The 17237-nt window shown below is 39.1% G+C and overlaps 1 protein-coding gene across 2 annotated transcripts in view; it reads right to left on the bottom strand.

Annotated features, from left to right (window-relative positions):
* The window catches only part of MAP2K5 (mitogen-activated protein kinase kinase 5), a 280907-nt gene that overhangs the window by 249721 nt on the left and 13949 nt on the right, over positions 1 to 17237 (bottom strand). For both annotated transcript variants that reach the window (XM_005893296.3, XM_005893295.3), the window contains exon 3: positions 7379 to 7446. In XM_005893296.3, the coding sequence (XP_005893358.1) occupies positions 7379 to 7446 (68 nt within the window). The remainder of the gene's footprint in view (positions 1 to 7378; positions 7447 to 17237) is intronic.

Here is a 17237-nt window from a genome sequence, read left to right as displayed (position 1 = left end):
AGAGAAAGAAAATCACAATGAAAAGTCTTCCAATGAAAGGTCAACAGGGAACAACTCTGGGGCCTCTTTATGGATCAACGTTACCAGACAAATGTATTTATTAGTGATTTGAAAATGAAACAGACAGTAAGTTGGCCAAGTTTAATGATAACACTATTTGTTTTGGACAGTAAAACTATAAAGGATGTTAAGAACTCCAGATGGTCTTAATAGGAATTGAAGTTTGGACAGCCAGCAGCAGATGAAATTCAACTTGGCCGAGTTTCAGGTAATGTGTGTTGGCAAAAGTTTAAACTTGTATTCAGCGATGGGTCCAAAACCTGTGGGATCCTCTCAGCTAAGGCTTTACTAGTCACTACCATGGTTGGCTTTAGGCACTGCCTACACTGGCCTTTCACCTGATCTCTAAGTTGTAGCAATTCTGCCATACTTCCAAAGGAGGAGAAGTTTAAATAGCTTCAGGGAACCTACCACTTAAATAAAACAGGAGCATCAGGTCATAAAGAGAGCAGGCCAAACAGGACATTCCCTTACAAGCAGACTACTTTATTTAGCCAGCTCCAATCGTGTTCAACAAAGATTCAGCCTACTGCTCAGATGTTGTTAAAAGAATTAATGAAAAGGCAGTGAGGATGAGTAAATAACATATAACAGAGAGACCTGTAATAATAGAGACAACTTGTTTTAATTTCCAGTTACAATTTACACCTTTTTGGACATATTATAGTCATGAGTTGAAAATGTACTGAATTCCTCTAACTTTACTGTGTTATAGCAAATTTATGTTCACCTTTCAGATATATATAGAAAACAGCCTTCTTGTTTCCAGTAAAACTGGCCCTAAGAGAATGGGTTCATTTGGAGGTGCGAACAAGAGCCTAATGCCTTGGTTATGCCCCACAGCAACCTGACTGCTAGACGTCCATCATCTCCATCCAGTCCACATCTCTCTAGAAGAGAAGCTCCTATGATAGCCCCTAAGAGCTTAATTGATGTCTTGCATTTTTCGGTCCCCTCATGTCAGCTGCCTCAACATAGGACCCCAGAGGACCCAAACTGTAGGTCATCCTGAGCCCTCCATAGAGAGGGAGCTGAACTAAGAGCGTGGACATATTAATGACAAAATATTGGTGGTTCGAAGCCCCAGAATACTCTGGTGCCACCCTGACTGAGGCCTGCTTATGCTCTCTTCCTTTGCTTCCACGAGCTACCTAATAATCTGGTGCAAACTGCCATCTGCTTCTGCTTCTTGTTAGCAAAAATGTCCTGAGGTATTTCAAAGAGGGGCTAAATAAGGGGCCACTACGTTCTTATCACTATTTCAAGGACATCCATATGTCCCAGATAACATAGAGAAGAAAGCTAAAATAATCTGCCTCTGAAAAGAAGTTTCATTCTTTGACTAGGATGATAAAAAAAATATAAAAATCTTACTTATAGCTTGGAGTACGACACTATTCCAATTAAAAAACAAAACAAAACTAATTTACAACACCATTTATTTGGGCTTCCTGGATAGCTCAGTTGGTAAAGAATCCATCTGCAATGCAGGAGACCCCAGCTTGATTCCTGGGTCGGGAAGATCCGCTGGAGAAGGGATAGGCTACCCACTCCAGTATTCTTAGGCTTCCCTGGTGACTCAGCTGGTAAAGAATCTGCCTGCAATGTGGTAGACCTGGGTTTGATCCCTGGGTTGGGAAGATCCCCTGGAAAAGGGAAAGGCTACCCACTCCAGTATTCTTAGGCTTCCCTGTGACTCAGCTGGTAAAGAATCTGCCTGCAATGCAGGAGACCTGGGTTTGATCCCCTGGGTTGGGAAGATCCCCTGGAGAAAGGAAAGGCTACCTACCCTCTTCAGTATTCTGGCCTGGAGAACTCTATGGACTGTAAAGTCCATGGGATCGTAAAGTGTCATGCTCTATACCTTAAAGCATGATACTATTCCAACTAAAAAAAAAGCTAAATAATTTCCAACACCATTTATTTATTGCATTCAGTTTTCCTGTCTTGTTCTTTTCACCGTTTCCCTACCCTGCCAGGAGAGTATCGAGTATTACCAGTTGTTTGGATGGATCATGACAAACGATGGGACTAACCATTCACTGAAGACCAAGCTATTTTGCTGCATACAAAGTAAGCTGGACTGACTTAATGTGGAGCATGTTTAAAAGCACCATGTGGAAAAGAGCTTCCAATCTCTGCTCTATGTAGAAAACTTCCTAATCGTAAAGGCCCTAAGGCTATTAAAAGTTTAACAGCTAACTGGGCAACACATCCTAAGGTAAAATTCAGCCCTGTAGGAAGGAAACTTCAAAAGCCCAGAGTATTTCTTTACAGTTCTTTTCAAACTCAGGTACACTAACATGCTACTAAGTAGCATTATTTTTTTGTTATCAGGAAAACAGTGGTATTTGCAAAGCTTCTTCTGTAGGATCTCAATAAATGCCAAAACAAAAACATCACTTAACCAGGAGTGAAGACTGGGATTCCAGGACCTAGGTCTGTGTCCAGGCCTTCCCATTGATTAGCAATATAACCTCAAACTGAATCTGATCTTGCTGGGCCTCCGTTTCCTTATCTGTAAAATGAGACAGTTGGACAACGGTCTCAAACAGTTGAGACGAACCCTCTAAGGGTTTCTTCCAACTCTACTTGAGCAACTATGATTTTTTTCTTTTTTTAAAAAATTTATTTTTTAATTGAAGGATATTGCTTTACAGAATTGTGTTGGTTTCTGCCATACATCAACATGAATCAGCCATAGGTATACATATGTCCCCTCCTTCTCAAATCTCCCTCCCACCTCCCTCTCCATCCCATCCCTCTAGGCTACTGCAGAGTCCCGGTTTGAGTTCCGAGTCATGCAGCAAATTTCCACTGGCTATCTATTGAGCAACTATGATTTCTGAGGCAATCTCCAAGTTATGCATAAAACTAGGATAAAGTCGATCATATCCCAATTTACAAGGTGCTAGAGAAGTCAAAGAGTATTCTCCCTCATGGTACCCAACATCCAACAAGGTACACTACAGTCACGTATGTCAAAGGGAATACTTACACTCCAATAATACACAGTGTCTGCCATGATGGGAGGTGTTACATTAAACCCATCCCACATTCTTCTGGCAATGTGGAGAAATGGTGTAAATAGAGAGATTAGGCAAAACGAAGAAAATAATTCTTATTAATACTGTTTTCCACTCATACAAGCCTCTCAGTATCAAGAGAACTAGGTGTAATAAACCCTTTACTAGCCACAGGATTTAGCAGAAACAAATACGAGCCCATTTACAAAAGTAAGATGCACTGCTGGGATCCTTGAAGAAAGGTCACCTAAAAGCAGAGGTTAACATTAAAATAACCCCCTCCTATAACTGAGTCTCAATGATAAATAACGCTTACGATGAATCAAAAATAAGGCCCAGCACTGCTGTTTCATGCTGTAAGGAAATGAGGTCAGCACTACCAGACAACAAATACAAAAAGATGGAAGGAGAAAAGCAGCAGACTATTGTCTGTCCTTCTAGAAAATGAGAGAGGAAAACAAGAACAACAAAACAATTTAAACTACTTTAAGGGAGTATTTAACAGGGTCCTTTAAATAATTAGCAATGATCAGGTATTTAGTTTTCAGGATATGTAGGTTGGGTGTATTTTTTTTTTTCTAATAAAGCATTTCAAATTCTAATTAAAAAAATACTTTATGGAGAAATTAAAAAGATACAATAGTGTCAGAGGAAAAGCCACAATCCCAGAAGTGGAATATTCTAACAACATAACTTACAAGAAACTACGCTATAAAAACAGATTGTTGATTAACACAAACTCATAACAAAACGCAGAGAGCGATCACAATGGTGCTGTAATAACACTTGGCTGCTGAATTCTCTCAATACATTAAATATCTCCTTGGAGACCAAATTACTTTACATTTTCTTAAAAGACAATTTATTATAGCTTTGTTTTCTTCTCATTATCTCTTAAAAATATATCTAATGAAGAAAAGAATACAACTTCTAAATAACACATAAAATGGTACTAATGTGTGACAACAGACTTTGGTTAATGTGCTAGTTATTATTTAACAGCGCACAACCTACTGTCATGACAAGTCCTCACCACAACGCGACATTCTGTGTGTCTCATGCATCAAAACCACTGTATGCCGTTATCATGGCACACATAAAATTAACAGCCTCGGGCTGCTAGCAATTTAAATAATTGATAAGTTTTCAATTAAAAAGGCAACATTTTCAGGTCTAATACAAAAATCTATTTAAATTACTGATACAAACTTATGCTTCTGTTGGCCCAAAGCCAGAAAATGCTTACATCCAAGGGTGGGGGGGGGAATTCTGCAAGTTTCAACTCAGACACCGTAGTTTTTTTTTTAAAGAATGATTAAAGGATTTATGGCAAAAACATGTCTAGTTTTGCTTTCCCCATATGGTTTTTAAAGAAATACTAAAGTGACTGCAAATTTATTGAATTCCACATGAAAAGCATAGCTTTTTTTTTTTTTTTTAACAGTAAATATGTGGTCCCAAGTCCTTGGAATCAAAATTTTTCAGAGCCACACCGAACTTAAAAAATAAAAGGCCAATACAGGTTTTTAATACCAGGTTGGCAACTGAAGACTATCAACCAAAATCTACTGTGAGGTTAAGTCCAAATTGTTCTCTTTATGGCAAAACTGTAACCCAAAGGAATTTCAACCATAAAAACCAAAACAGATCAAAATGGCAGCCAACCAAACCTGTTTGTGCTTTCTGAGACAGAGCTTCCTCTACTCTTTACTATTTAATTGTTTATTCAGAGCCTGACTCTACATAAACAAAGAGTATCTGATGGTAGAGGCTGCCTCAACAGATAAGAGCAAAAGGAAATCCAGTTAGGTTTTAAATAACTTAAAACCTGTTATCTCTCTCAGGGTTATTTTCATTTTCATTTTAAAATAATCTGCTCCAACATTCACAATCTGGGGAGTGGAGCTCTATCTTGGGGCCTCAGGTTCTTATCTATGAATATCAAGTGAATTAAAGAGAAAACTCAGACCTGATCATCTAGACCCCATTCTATGAATCACTGCCAGTTTACAGAAAAAAGTTTTCACCATCCACAGCAAATGAACGAACATAAGAAAAATGTAGTGAGTTTTACATAAAACTCTCTGAGGAATATAACCTTAACCAGTCAGTCTGGAATTTCCTGGTCATTGCTAGGGAGGTCATCCACCTGACAGACCCCTGCTGTCCCCCAGAGGAAGGTGACCTTGCCTGAAACCATCAGCTCTTGGCTAAAGTGACTTCCTTGTCCTGTCTCCTGCCACGTCTTTAGAGTGCCTTTCTATCTGCTAGATGGGATGTTGCCCAATTCATGAATCATTATATAAAGCCAATAAGATCTTACAAAATGTACTCTGTTTTTTACAATTTTTAAAACTTTTTTTTTTAATTTTCAAAATTAAAAAAAAAAAAGCTCATTTTTTAACACATAGAAAGCTCCCAGTACTAATGTGCAAGAAGGTGGGTGGGAGAGCAGCAGTATGAAACAGCGAAGGAGCACGGGCCTTGGCACAAGGAGAAGCTGAACGTATAGTCCATATTCATACTCATACAGCTGTAAGACCTTGGGAATGTCTCTTAACCGTAGCTTCCTCATCTGAAAGGTAGGGATGATACTATCTACTTTACAGAGTGATGATTAAAGCTAAAGGAAACTAAATACCTTAAGCATCTAGTGTAAAATGGGCACTTAGCAGTGGAAATAATTATGACTACCACTAGGATCACATGTAGTAACACTTCTCAAAGAGCACAGTTTGTTAGATCTTCCCAAAAGTACATTTTTGAAAGCACGATTTTGTGTGAGGTCATGTCAGAGACATAATGAAAGTACATGGATGTCAGCAGTGTTCTCTCTGCAGTGGATCCATGTGAAAAAACTGGAACCCATCTGTGTGTGTGTGTTTTCTAAAAATAAGCGTGTCACATTCTCAGGAGAGGTAGCTGATCTATCAATACTAGTGCTAGACCTTTCAGCAGACAATCCTACTCTGCCTTTCAAGGTACTGATGAGCCCTGCTCTAAATTCTCAGGGCACAAAGACTCTCAAATAAGTTAATGTGAAGTCAATGGGAAATTGACTTTTTTACTCTGTGCTAGTCTGAATGCATGGTCTGTTAACCATGCCATCCTTCTTGTTCTCTTTCCTCCTACCCTAAATTAAAACTATTGGTGGAAACCCATACAGATATTTTACAGTTTTCATTACAATGAAACAATATCCTGGTTAAAAACCTACAACCTAATCATTTGCTAAGATTAGAGACTCACTGAAAAGCCAGGGCGCCAGTTCCATCATTTCTACCATAATACCACTTTGCATTTGTATAGAATTTTTAACTTTTCAAAGGGTTTCACATCTATTATCCCATTTGACCATTACAATGACCCTGTGCAGAAGAAAGGACAAGTATTATTATCCACAATTGACAGATGAGGCAACTACTGCACAGAAAGGTTAAATGTTTTGCCTAAGGCCAGGAAGCCAGAGAAGGGCAGTGGTCTCCTGACTTCCAGTCTAATGCTCTCTTCACCAGACCACTAGAGAAGGTTTTGTACACAGACTGCAAGCTCAGAAAAAACAAAATGAATTAAGAAAAAATGAAATAAGAGAAAAGAACAAACCAGGGTTCAGGGAAGCTACTTCTCTCCAGAGTAGCTAAATTATTCAAGCTTAGTATTAAAGTTTTAGAAATGTATCCTTTTTTCTTGTCTATCTACCTTGGCCCTGAGACAAATGTTAATGCAAATTTTCACTGAAATTTGAAACACAAAAGAAAAGTCATTTGGGGATATATTCAAATCACTTAGATTCAGTAAGTAACCCTGCAGTTCCTTTTAGGGTGGGGTGGTTAGTATATAAAATCACTGAGAGTACATCTGTAAGTCAGGTATCCACATTAAGCCAGCAGCTACATTATAACTACAGTCTGTTTGGAAGGGGTGAAAGGGATCTCCAGTTGAAAGTAGATTTTGAAAAATTTTTTAGAGCCCAGGGGTTCATTTTTAATGAGCCGTTACTTTAAGTACTGCATAAAAAATACAGGAAATTGATAGTCCATTTAGTCTGCACCATACCTAATGCAAAAGTCATTAAGATGCATTATTCTTAATGTTCATGATATGATCAGTAAGTGTCTTTTGAAAAGAATGCCCTTAACTTTCACGTAAGGAGATCTTTAAAAATTTTACATATTGTATAGAAAAATGTTAAGAGCAACTGTGATTTACTTTCATATCTTCACTACATCAAGAAACTGCATCCTCAATTACAACAAGATTTTTAGAAAAGTCCTCATTAGCAGTAGACTTACATATGACAGCATTGCCTTCATTTCTTCATCACTTCTCACTGTAATTCGATCACCATCTTCATCTTCATCTGTTTAAAAAGCAACATAATGTAAGTGGTAAGATTTTTTTAATATACAAAAACCATGTCAGCTGGAAACATAATACAATTGGTTTATACAAACTTGATGTCCACACCCTCAACACTGTATGTTGCAGATGTTGACGTTATTAGTTTGCTGGTTTGGTTTTTTCATTCAGAATACAACAGAATCTCAATAAAGAACTATAAATTTTAGGGACAGCTGAAAATTAAAATATTGCTCATGTCATTTATGACAGGAACCTAAGTTAAAGTAAATACAGGGATTTCCCTGGCAGTCTAGTGGTTAAGACTCTGGGCTTCCACTGCAGGGAGCATGGGTTCAATCCCTGGTCGGGGAACTGAAATCACACATGTTGCATGAACAGCCAAATAAGTAAATAAATATTTTAAAAATAAAGTACATACAACTGGAGTATGAACAGGTTTGGCTTGAAAAACTTTAAAAACTGAAGAAAGGCCAGTCTTATTCAACTATGAGTACTTTTTGCTTTCCCGCACGGCACCCTATCCCTCTATTTCTCCATTCTTCTTCTCTCCCGGCAATCTGTCATGTCCTAATAGCATAATAAAAATGGCTATCATTTACTGAACACTACTATAACACAAGGCACTGTGATTTATGCTCCATACACCCTTAAAAGCCTCATAACGATTCTATGATGTGGACAATATGACTTGATTATTATCATTCCCTTTTTTACAGAACTGAGAGCCCAGTGTAAGGTTAACTTACAAAGCAACTCTAATACAGTTCTCCTCATAACCCACTTGATCTCTCGTTTTCTGAACTGTTTCACTTATACTGAGTACTTTATGACCACAGAAAGCTTCAAATGGTGATTTGCACTACTGTGAAATCATTTAAACTCTCTTAAAACTAGAGGATAATAAGACTTCACAAAATACTGAACAAGAATGGGTAAATCTGAATAAGTGGATCATCAAAGGAGCCACATCCAGAACAGTGCAATGACCTCACTGATCCTTCCCTTTATTAAAACAGTCGTGAAATATGTCTCCAAAACTGCTTTCTGAACCTGAATATAAGTCAAGCAAAAATACCAGATCTTGTTTTTAGTCCCTAACGAAACTGTCCACATCTGATCACTCATTCATCCATACTATCTGCCAGGCAGAATGACTTCTGGTTATTTCTAAATATTTAGCTAGCTATTTCATCCTTCTGAGGATAAAGATCTGTCAACAGGAAAATGGCATACTTAGTAGACTCTAAATGTACAGTTGATTGAAAAATGCCAAAAACATTTTGAGCAAGGGCAACACTGATGGAAGCCGTACACAGCCTCCCATGGGGACACCGTGGAAGGGACAGGCTGGCTCTCAAACGGGTGCCTCCACTGGTGTGCATTTCCGAAACCGAGCTAGGATTTATTTATTTATTTATTTTGGTCACTCTTGGGCATCTAATTGCTGATTCGATCAGAGGCAGAGACCCTGATCCCAGGCCTGGAGAAAAAGACAGATCTCTCATCATAAAGAGAATAAGCTAGCATGACATGCTCTGAGAACTCTTACTGAAAATATAGGGGGAGTTCAGTTTAGCACCTGGATCTTAGCCCACCACACCTGAGCAGGCCCTCCCTCCTGTCTAGCTGCTTTTTTTAAGATAGCCCACTGTTTGGTGACCAGGCCACGGGAACCCTAAGAGGGAGACTGTTTTCTCTCCTACTTAGCCTATTTCAGAGCACAATGCTACCTTCTTTTTCTCCCTCACAGCCAACAGCAATCTGACAGTACGAGGGAAAGCAGCATCTGAATTTGTCCTGTTCAGTGACCAGGCCAACAGCTCTCACTGGGGTTTTCCCTCCAGAGTAACTGTTCTGGATCCTAGATACAGGTTCACTCCTGCAGAGTTCCCCAACTGGATGTAAATCAGTATCATCAAGTCACACTGAATATTCACATAGCTAGGAGCTGCAACAATCACCACTGGTATTACCTACCAAGAGCTGCCTCTCTTAAGTATAAACGGCACACAGTGGTCACCTTCAGTAACAAAGAAGGCATATTCCTACGGAGGTTACGTATATAAAGAACTACACAGAAATCCAGCATTTTCCTTCCCTCTCTTTCTTTCTTTAAGCTATAGGCTAGAGTCAAACTGGGAGAAAAATGCTGTTCTAATTTTGGAAACAGAGATAGTTTCTACATAGGTTCCAGAAACTAGTATTTTCAAGGTTAAGTCAAAAAGCTGTCACATAAATGCAGGAAACAAAGGAGAAAAAAACAGACACTGTATAAAGGAATATAACGTTACATATCACCACATATGAAAGCACTTTACATTTTTTGTTTTAAAAGCAAGTTAAATTCTCAGTTTGGATGTGGACTAAAATGATTTGTTCTTGATGAAGTCCTGAACTTGGTAAAATTTTCAGTCTGAACAAAGTAGCTTTATGTAAACCTCATCGCTACACCACAGCTAGCTGTAGAGATGGTGGCTACAAAGGGACAGATGATTTTCAAATCCCAATACACACTAGACCTCAATAAGGTACTGTCCACATGGAATGAAGAAGTACTTGGAGTTTAATAAAACAGGTGAAGAATCTTTTTATAATTTTTAAAGAGAAGGCACAGATTTCAGAAAAAAATTGTTTCAATCACAGTCTCTTTAAATCAGTAACAATAACAACAAAAATAATTCTCTAAGCTCTCAAGCTTGGGCTTGAACCTTTAAGGCTACTTAAAACCAAAGATTGTATAATTCTAAAATTCTATGAAATCACTGAAGGATTATTTCAGTTGACATAAATAATCTGGTAACTGTGAGGGAAGTCAGTTACCAGAATAATCTCTTACTTAGCAGTTCCATAGAAAGCAGCGATGAAACACTAAAGGGCACTCCGCTTTAAGTGGACAGAAAAAACTTAAGACAAAACGCCAGAGCAACTTCGATGCAAACCTGAAGTGCTGTCTCATAAGGAGACAAGGGAACTTGAAAGAGGCATTCTAATAAAGCCTGAGGACAGAATCAGGTTTATAAGACATAGTGACTAGTAGTTCTCATGGATTAATGAGAAGCTTCATTTTATGTAGGAACTACTTTCCCTTACAGATTGCTCTTTGAAGGACTGTCTACTTCATTCTTTAATAATTGCAATTAGTAGTTTTAATGAAGACTCCTTGTTCTTGTCAGAAAGGAGACTGAGTTGAAAAAGAAGTTACACTAAGAGAAGACAAATGATTCTGGCCCAAGGGCAAAATCCAAGCCATGACGGCAACCCAAGAGCACATCATTGGCTTTGAAATTTAAAACGAGAATACACTTCTCTCTAAAGACAAGCAATTTCGAGAAAGATACACGAAGGGCCAATGGGTACACAGAAAGGTGCTCCACATCTCTAACCATCAGGGATATGCAAATCAAAACCGAGGTGAGGCATCCCCTGACACTTGTTACACTATCACGAAAAAGACGAGCGAGAACAAGTGTTGGTGAGAAAGCGGAGAAAAGAGAACCCTCGTGTACTGTAGGTAGGAAGGAATGTAAACTGAAACAACCACTGTGGGAAATAGGATGTGGTTCCTCAAAGAATTAAAATTACAACTAATACATGATCCAGCAATTGTACTGCTGGGTCTGTATCCAAAGGAACTGAAATCAGAAGTTTACGGAAATATCTGTACTCATTGTATTTGAGCATTCTTTGGCATTGCCCTTCTTTGGGATTGGAATGAAAACTGACCTTTTCCACTCCTGGGCCACTGCTGAGTTTTCCAAATTTGCTGACATATTGAGTGCAGCACTTTCACAGCATCATCTTAGGATTTGAAATAGCTCAACTGGAATTCCATCACCTCCACTAGCTTTGTTTGCAGTGATGCTTCCTAAGGCCCACTTGACTTCACATTCCAGGATGTCTGGCTCTAGGTCAGTGATCACACCATCGTGATTACCTGGGTTATTAAGATCTTTTTTGTATAGTTCTTCTGTGTACTCTTGCCACCTCTTCCTAACATTTTCTGCTTCTGTTAGGTCCATAACATTTCTGTCCTTTATCGAGCCCATCTTTGCATGAAATGTTCCCTTGGTGTATCTAATTTTCGTGAAGAGATCTCTAGTCTTTCCCAGTCTATTGTTTCCTCTATTTCTTTGCATTGATCGCTAAGGAAGGCCTTCTTATCTCTCCTTGCTATTCTTCAGAACTCTGCATTCAGATGCTTGTATCTTTCCTTTCCTCCTTTGCTTTTCGCTTCTCTTCTTTTGACAGCTATTTGTAAGGCCTCCTCAGACAGCCATTTTGCCTTTTTGCATTTCTTTTTCTTGGGTTTTAAAAAAGGCAGAGGAACCAGAGATTAAATTGCCAACATCTGCTAGATCATCAAAAAAGCAAGAGAGTTTCAGAAAAACATCTATTTCTGCTTTATTGACTATGCCAAAGCCTTTGACTGTGTGGATCACAATAAACTATGGACAATTCTGAAAGAGATAGGAATAGCAGACCACCTGACCTGCTTCTTGAGAAACCTGTATGCAAGTCAGGAAGCAACAGTTAGAACTGGACATGGAACAACAGACTGGTTCCAAATAGGAAAACGAGTACATCAAGGCTGTATATTGTCACCCTGCTTATTTAACTTCTATGCAGAGTACATCATGAGAAATGCTGGACTGGAAGAAGCATAAGCTGAAATCAAGACTGCCGGGAAAAATAGCAATAACCTCAGACATGCAGATGACACCACCCTTATGGCAGAAAGTGAAGAGGAACTAAAGAGTCTCTTGATGAAAGTGAAAGATAAGAGTGAAAAAAGTGAAAGATAAGAGTGAAAAAGTTGGCTTAAAGCTCAACATTCAGAAAAGTAAGATCATGGCATCCGGTCCCATCACTTCATGGCAAATAGATGGGGAAACAGTGGAAACACTGTCAGACTTTATTTTTCTGGGCTCCAAAATCACTGCAGATGGTGACTGCAGCCATGAAATTAAAAGACGCTTACTCCTTGGAAGGAAAGTTATGACCAACCTAGACAGCATATTAAAAAGCAGAGACATTACTTTCCCAACATAGGTCCACCTAGTTAAGGCTATGGTTTTTCCAGTAGTCACGTATGCATGTGAGAGTTGGACTATAAAGTTGAGCGCCGAAGAATTGATGCTTTTAGAACTGTGGTGTTGGAGAAGACTCTTGAGAGTCCCTTGGACTGCAAGGAGATCCAACCAGTCCATCCTAAAGGAGATCAGTCCTAGGTGTTCATTGGAAGGACTGATGTTGAAGCTGAAACTCCAATACTTTGACCACCTGATGCAAAGAGCTGACTCAGTTGAAAAGACCATGATGCTGAGAAAGATTGAGGGCAGGAGGAGAAGGGGACAACAAAGATGAGATGGTTGGATGGCATTACTGACTCAATAGACATAAGTCTGAGTGAACTCCAGGAGTTGGTGATGGACAGGGAGGCCTGGCGTGCTGCAATTCATGGTGTCGCAGAGTCGGACACAACTAAGCGACTGAACTGAACTGTAAACAACTCAAGTATCCATCAATGGATCGATGGATAAAGAAGATGTGTACGCATACGTACACACACACACACACACACAGACACAGACACAGATACAAAAACATGAATATTACTCAGCCATGAAAAAAGATGGGTGTTCTTCCATTTCTGACAACATGGATGAACCCTGAGGGCATTATGCTGAGTGAAATAAGTTAGAGAAAGACAAATACTGTATGATATCACTTATATGTGGAATCTAAACAACTGAAATTCAGAGTTACCAGGGGTTGTAGAGTAGGGAAACAGGGAGATACTTGTCAAAGGGTATATACTTACAGTTGTAAGACTAACAAAGTGTGAGGACCCAATGTACAGTACGGTGATTATTGCTAACAATATTTTATTACATACTTGAACACTGCTAACAGATCTTAAATGTTCTGACCACAAAAAAGAAACGCTAATTATGTATCAGGATGAACATGTTAGCTACACTACAGTGGTAATCATTTTGCACTATATAATGATCAATCAGCATATTATACACCCTAAAGTTTCACAACGTTATGTGTCAATTATATCTCAATAAAGCTGGAAAAAAAATTTTAAGTAGACAATGAATTGAGAGTAATGACAAGTTAATAAAGGATAAGAAAGTAGATCTACATACCAAGCAATTTAGTATGACAATAACTTAAAATACTTTTCTGAATAAAAAGTAGGATATACATAGTCCATCTATCAAAGACTCTGGCTGGGCCTATCAAACTAGATTAGCTATAAATGTACACTAGCTGGAAACATAAATCATAAAAAACTTACTAAAATGGCAGAAAGTGTCAAAGGTATAAATACACTGAAGAACACTAGGAAGCCAATGCACTAAGAGAAGTAGAAAAAAATAATTTGAACTCTTTTTGCCTTACACATGGAGGTTCTTTGCCATCTGACCAAAAAAGCATTACTAGATATGACCAAGAAGGGGGGCAGGGAAGCGCTCTGATACACTGGTTCACAATGAGAATTCCAGCCTTCTCTAGTTGCCTGGAGCATAGTAATATGATTTTCCAGCACATTAGGGAAGCAAAAGTAGAACCAGAAAGTCTATGTACTGGCTGGATTCTGTTAATGTCACTTAAAATGGAGGAAAAAAATCCTAGCAAGATACCAAATAGAGTGCAGCAGATGGTAAACAAATATTATGAAGCAATCTTCACAAAATCTGCAGTGTGTCACAAATATACAAAATGGCAGAGTTTGGGAAAAGAGAATCATAACAGGCCATATGTTGGTAGCGATTTCCTTCGAAGCAACATGCAATCCAAAAGAGAAACCAAGAGGAGGAACATAAAGGCCCAGTGGAGGAGAGGCAGCCTCAGGTGAGGGGCGGTCAGAACAGCAAGCAGAGTTCCCACCGAGTAAACAGCAGACAAACAGCAGATTCTGGGGAGCTCTCAGGCACACTACACCCACTGCAGTGGCAGGGCTCAAGTCAGCTTTCGAGAGAAATAATTTAGCTTCTGCCAAGAGCCACACAGAAACTTAAGACAATACTGTGGTTTATTTGTCATGTGTCATATTGCTTCAGTGCCAGGTAAGAGAGTCCATTAGAACTACAGCAAAGGCATTTTTCTAGGGCAAGAGGAAAGAAATGAAAACAGAGTTGTAGAGGTTAAAAAAGACATCAACAGGAAATGATCAGAAGACCCGCCAAGTTTAGAACCCTTCTCAGGGTCTAAGATCTGGTCAGGACTGGAGGCCATAGTTTCTAAGGCTAAATCTTCATATCCATGAGTTTTAATTTAGCTCCATGCCTCCCACCTCCTGAATCCTTCTTCGCTTCCTCTTTCTTTTCAAATAAAATATCTAAGTGCCCACTATTTGTCACAGGTAATGTTCTGGACACTGGGGATAATAACAGTGGAAAAAGGAAAACGCCTGCCCTCACAGAGGTTATACCCTACTTGAGAAAGACTTGAAAGGGATGAGGGGATGAACCGTACAGATATCTGGGGAAAGAATGCTTCAGGCAGAGAAGCAGAAGAATACCTGACATGCCTGAGAGACTAAAAGAAAGCCAGAGTAGCTGGAACAGACTGAGAACAAGATGAAGGAGAGAGAGACGAGTTCACAGGAGTAATGACTGTGTAGAGCTGGGGGCAGATGAGAAAGGGCAGGGCCTTGCACGACTTGGCTTTCACTCCTGAGTGAGAAAGAAACCCTGGAGGGTCTTGAGTGCAGTGATTTCACTTAACTTCTAAAAGGATCACTTTGGCTACAGTCTGAGGAAGAGGCTATGTGGAGGCAAAGCAGAAACAGGAGACAAGTCAGGGGGCCACAGTCCTAGTCCAGGTAAGAGGTGACGGTGGCCTAAACCAGTCATTACATGCTGGATATATTTTAAAGATACAGCCAAAAGGATTTGCTGATGGGTGAGAGACAGAAGGCGTGTCCTTACTACTTCACTCCTTCAACCATTCATACATTCCAGAAGCACAAATTGAGAGTTTACCATGTGCCAGGTGCTACGCTGGGTTTCTAGTGACTCAAAAGTGAGTGGTACTGGAACTTCCCTGGCGGTCCAGTGATTAATACTCTGTGCTTTCACTGTAGGGGGCACAAGTTCAATTCCCGGATGGGAACTAAAGTCCTGCAAGCCATGGGGTGCAGCCAAAAAAAAAAAAAACCTGAAAAACAAGCATCACTATCTACTGCCCTTAAGGAACTAACCTGGTGCTTGGGAAAAGGACTTAAACTTCTAAATTCTCATGTAAAACAGCCAGACTACCAATACTTACTACTACTACTACTACTAACTACTACTACCACTAACAACTACTCTCATAAGACTAAAAATGTTTTGGACTTTTTGCATCAGTGATATTTCAAAATAAAATTTCAATAAATTAAAGCCCCCTTTATACCCTTCCAAATTCTAAGAATACATAATTAGCTCTTAAATGTTAATTTTTTTCCACCAGCAATGGGGACCATTTAAAACATTTATTAGATATTTTGATGGATCACTAAAAGGCATCTCTAGGACACATCCAGGATAGTCTTTTCCCCTGGGTTTCTTTTTCTTTTTTTAATCGGAGTATAGTTGATTTACAATGTTGTGTTAGTTACAGGTACACAGCAAAGTGATCAGTTATACATATATACATACCCACTCCTTTTTTAGATTCTTCTCCCATATAGGCCACTACAGAGTATGGAGTAGAGTTCTCTGTGCTATACAGTGGATTCTTATTAGTTACCTATTTTATATATAGTAGTGTATATATGTCAATCTCAATCTTTCAGTTTATCCCTCTCACCACCCACCTTTGCTCCTGATAACCATAAATTTGTTTTCTACATCTGTGACTCTACTTCTGTTTTGTAAATAAGCTCATTTGTATCCCCCTTTTTTAGATTCCACACGTAAGTGATAGTATATATTTGTCTTTCTGTGTCTGACTTACTTCACTCAGTATGACAATCTCTACATCTATCCATGTTGTTGCAAATGGCATTATTTTGCTCCTTTTTATGGCTAAGTAATATTCCACTGTGGGCTTCTTTGGTGGCTCAGTGGTAAAGAATCTGCCTGCCAATGCAAGAGACATGAGTTTGATCCCAGGGTCAGGAAGAATCCCCTGGCGAAGGAAATGGCAACCCACTCTAGTATTCTTGCCTGGGAAATCCAGGATAGAGGAGTCTGGCGGGCTATAGTCCATGGGGTTGCAAAAGAGTTGGACACAACTTAGTGACTCAACAAAGACAACAAATATTCCATTGTATATAGCTTACATGTTAATTTTTAGACTCAGTGTATGTCTAATATGAAATTACAATTTTTCATTAACCTACCCAGTTTTACTTACAAGCAAACAGTTAGCTTTTAGATATGGTACAGTGTAAGAAAATAATGCTTCATTTTTCCCAGAAATTCATAAAACAACTGAAAAGGATTCTATTCAATGAAGAGTGAGTATAAAATAGTCACAGTTAAAGAAAAACAAAACAAAGATTTATCCTAAAGTCGTATTTTCCAAACCAAAACTCAGACACCTGGCTTAAGCAGTGTGAAGATACCCATATGAGGGCTATAGATCAGAATATATGATGTCAGAGTATCCCAGAAAAGTGGGACCTTACGGTATTTATAGGTATAAGTCAGCATTCTCATTCCAATGAGAAGAGTTGACTCATTGGAAAAGACTGATGCTGGGAGGGATTGGGGGCAGGAGGAGAAGGGGACGACAGAGGATGAGATGGCTGGATGGCATCACCGACTCGATGGATGTGAGTTTGAGCAA

Source organism: Bos mutus, chromosome 10, assembly GCF_027580195.1.
Source record: "Bos mutus isolate GX-2022 chromosome 10, NWIPB_WYAK_1.1, whole genome shotgun sequence".
NCBI classification, from domain to species: domain Eukaryota; kingdom Metazoa; phylum Chordata; class Mammalia; order Artiodactyla; family Bovidae; genus Bos; species Bos mutus.
Note: the sequence above shows the minus strand (reverse complement) of the source record. Positions and strands in the feature narration are given on the sequence as shown.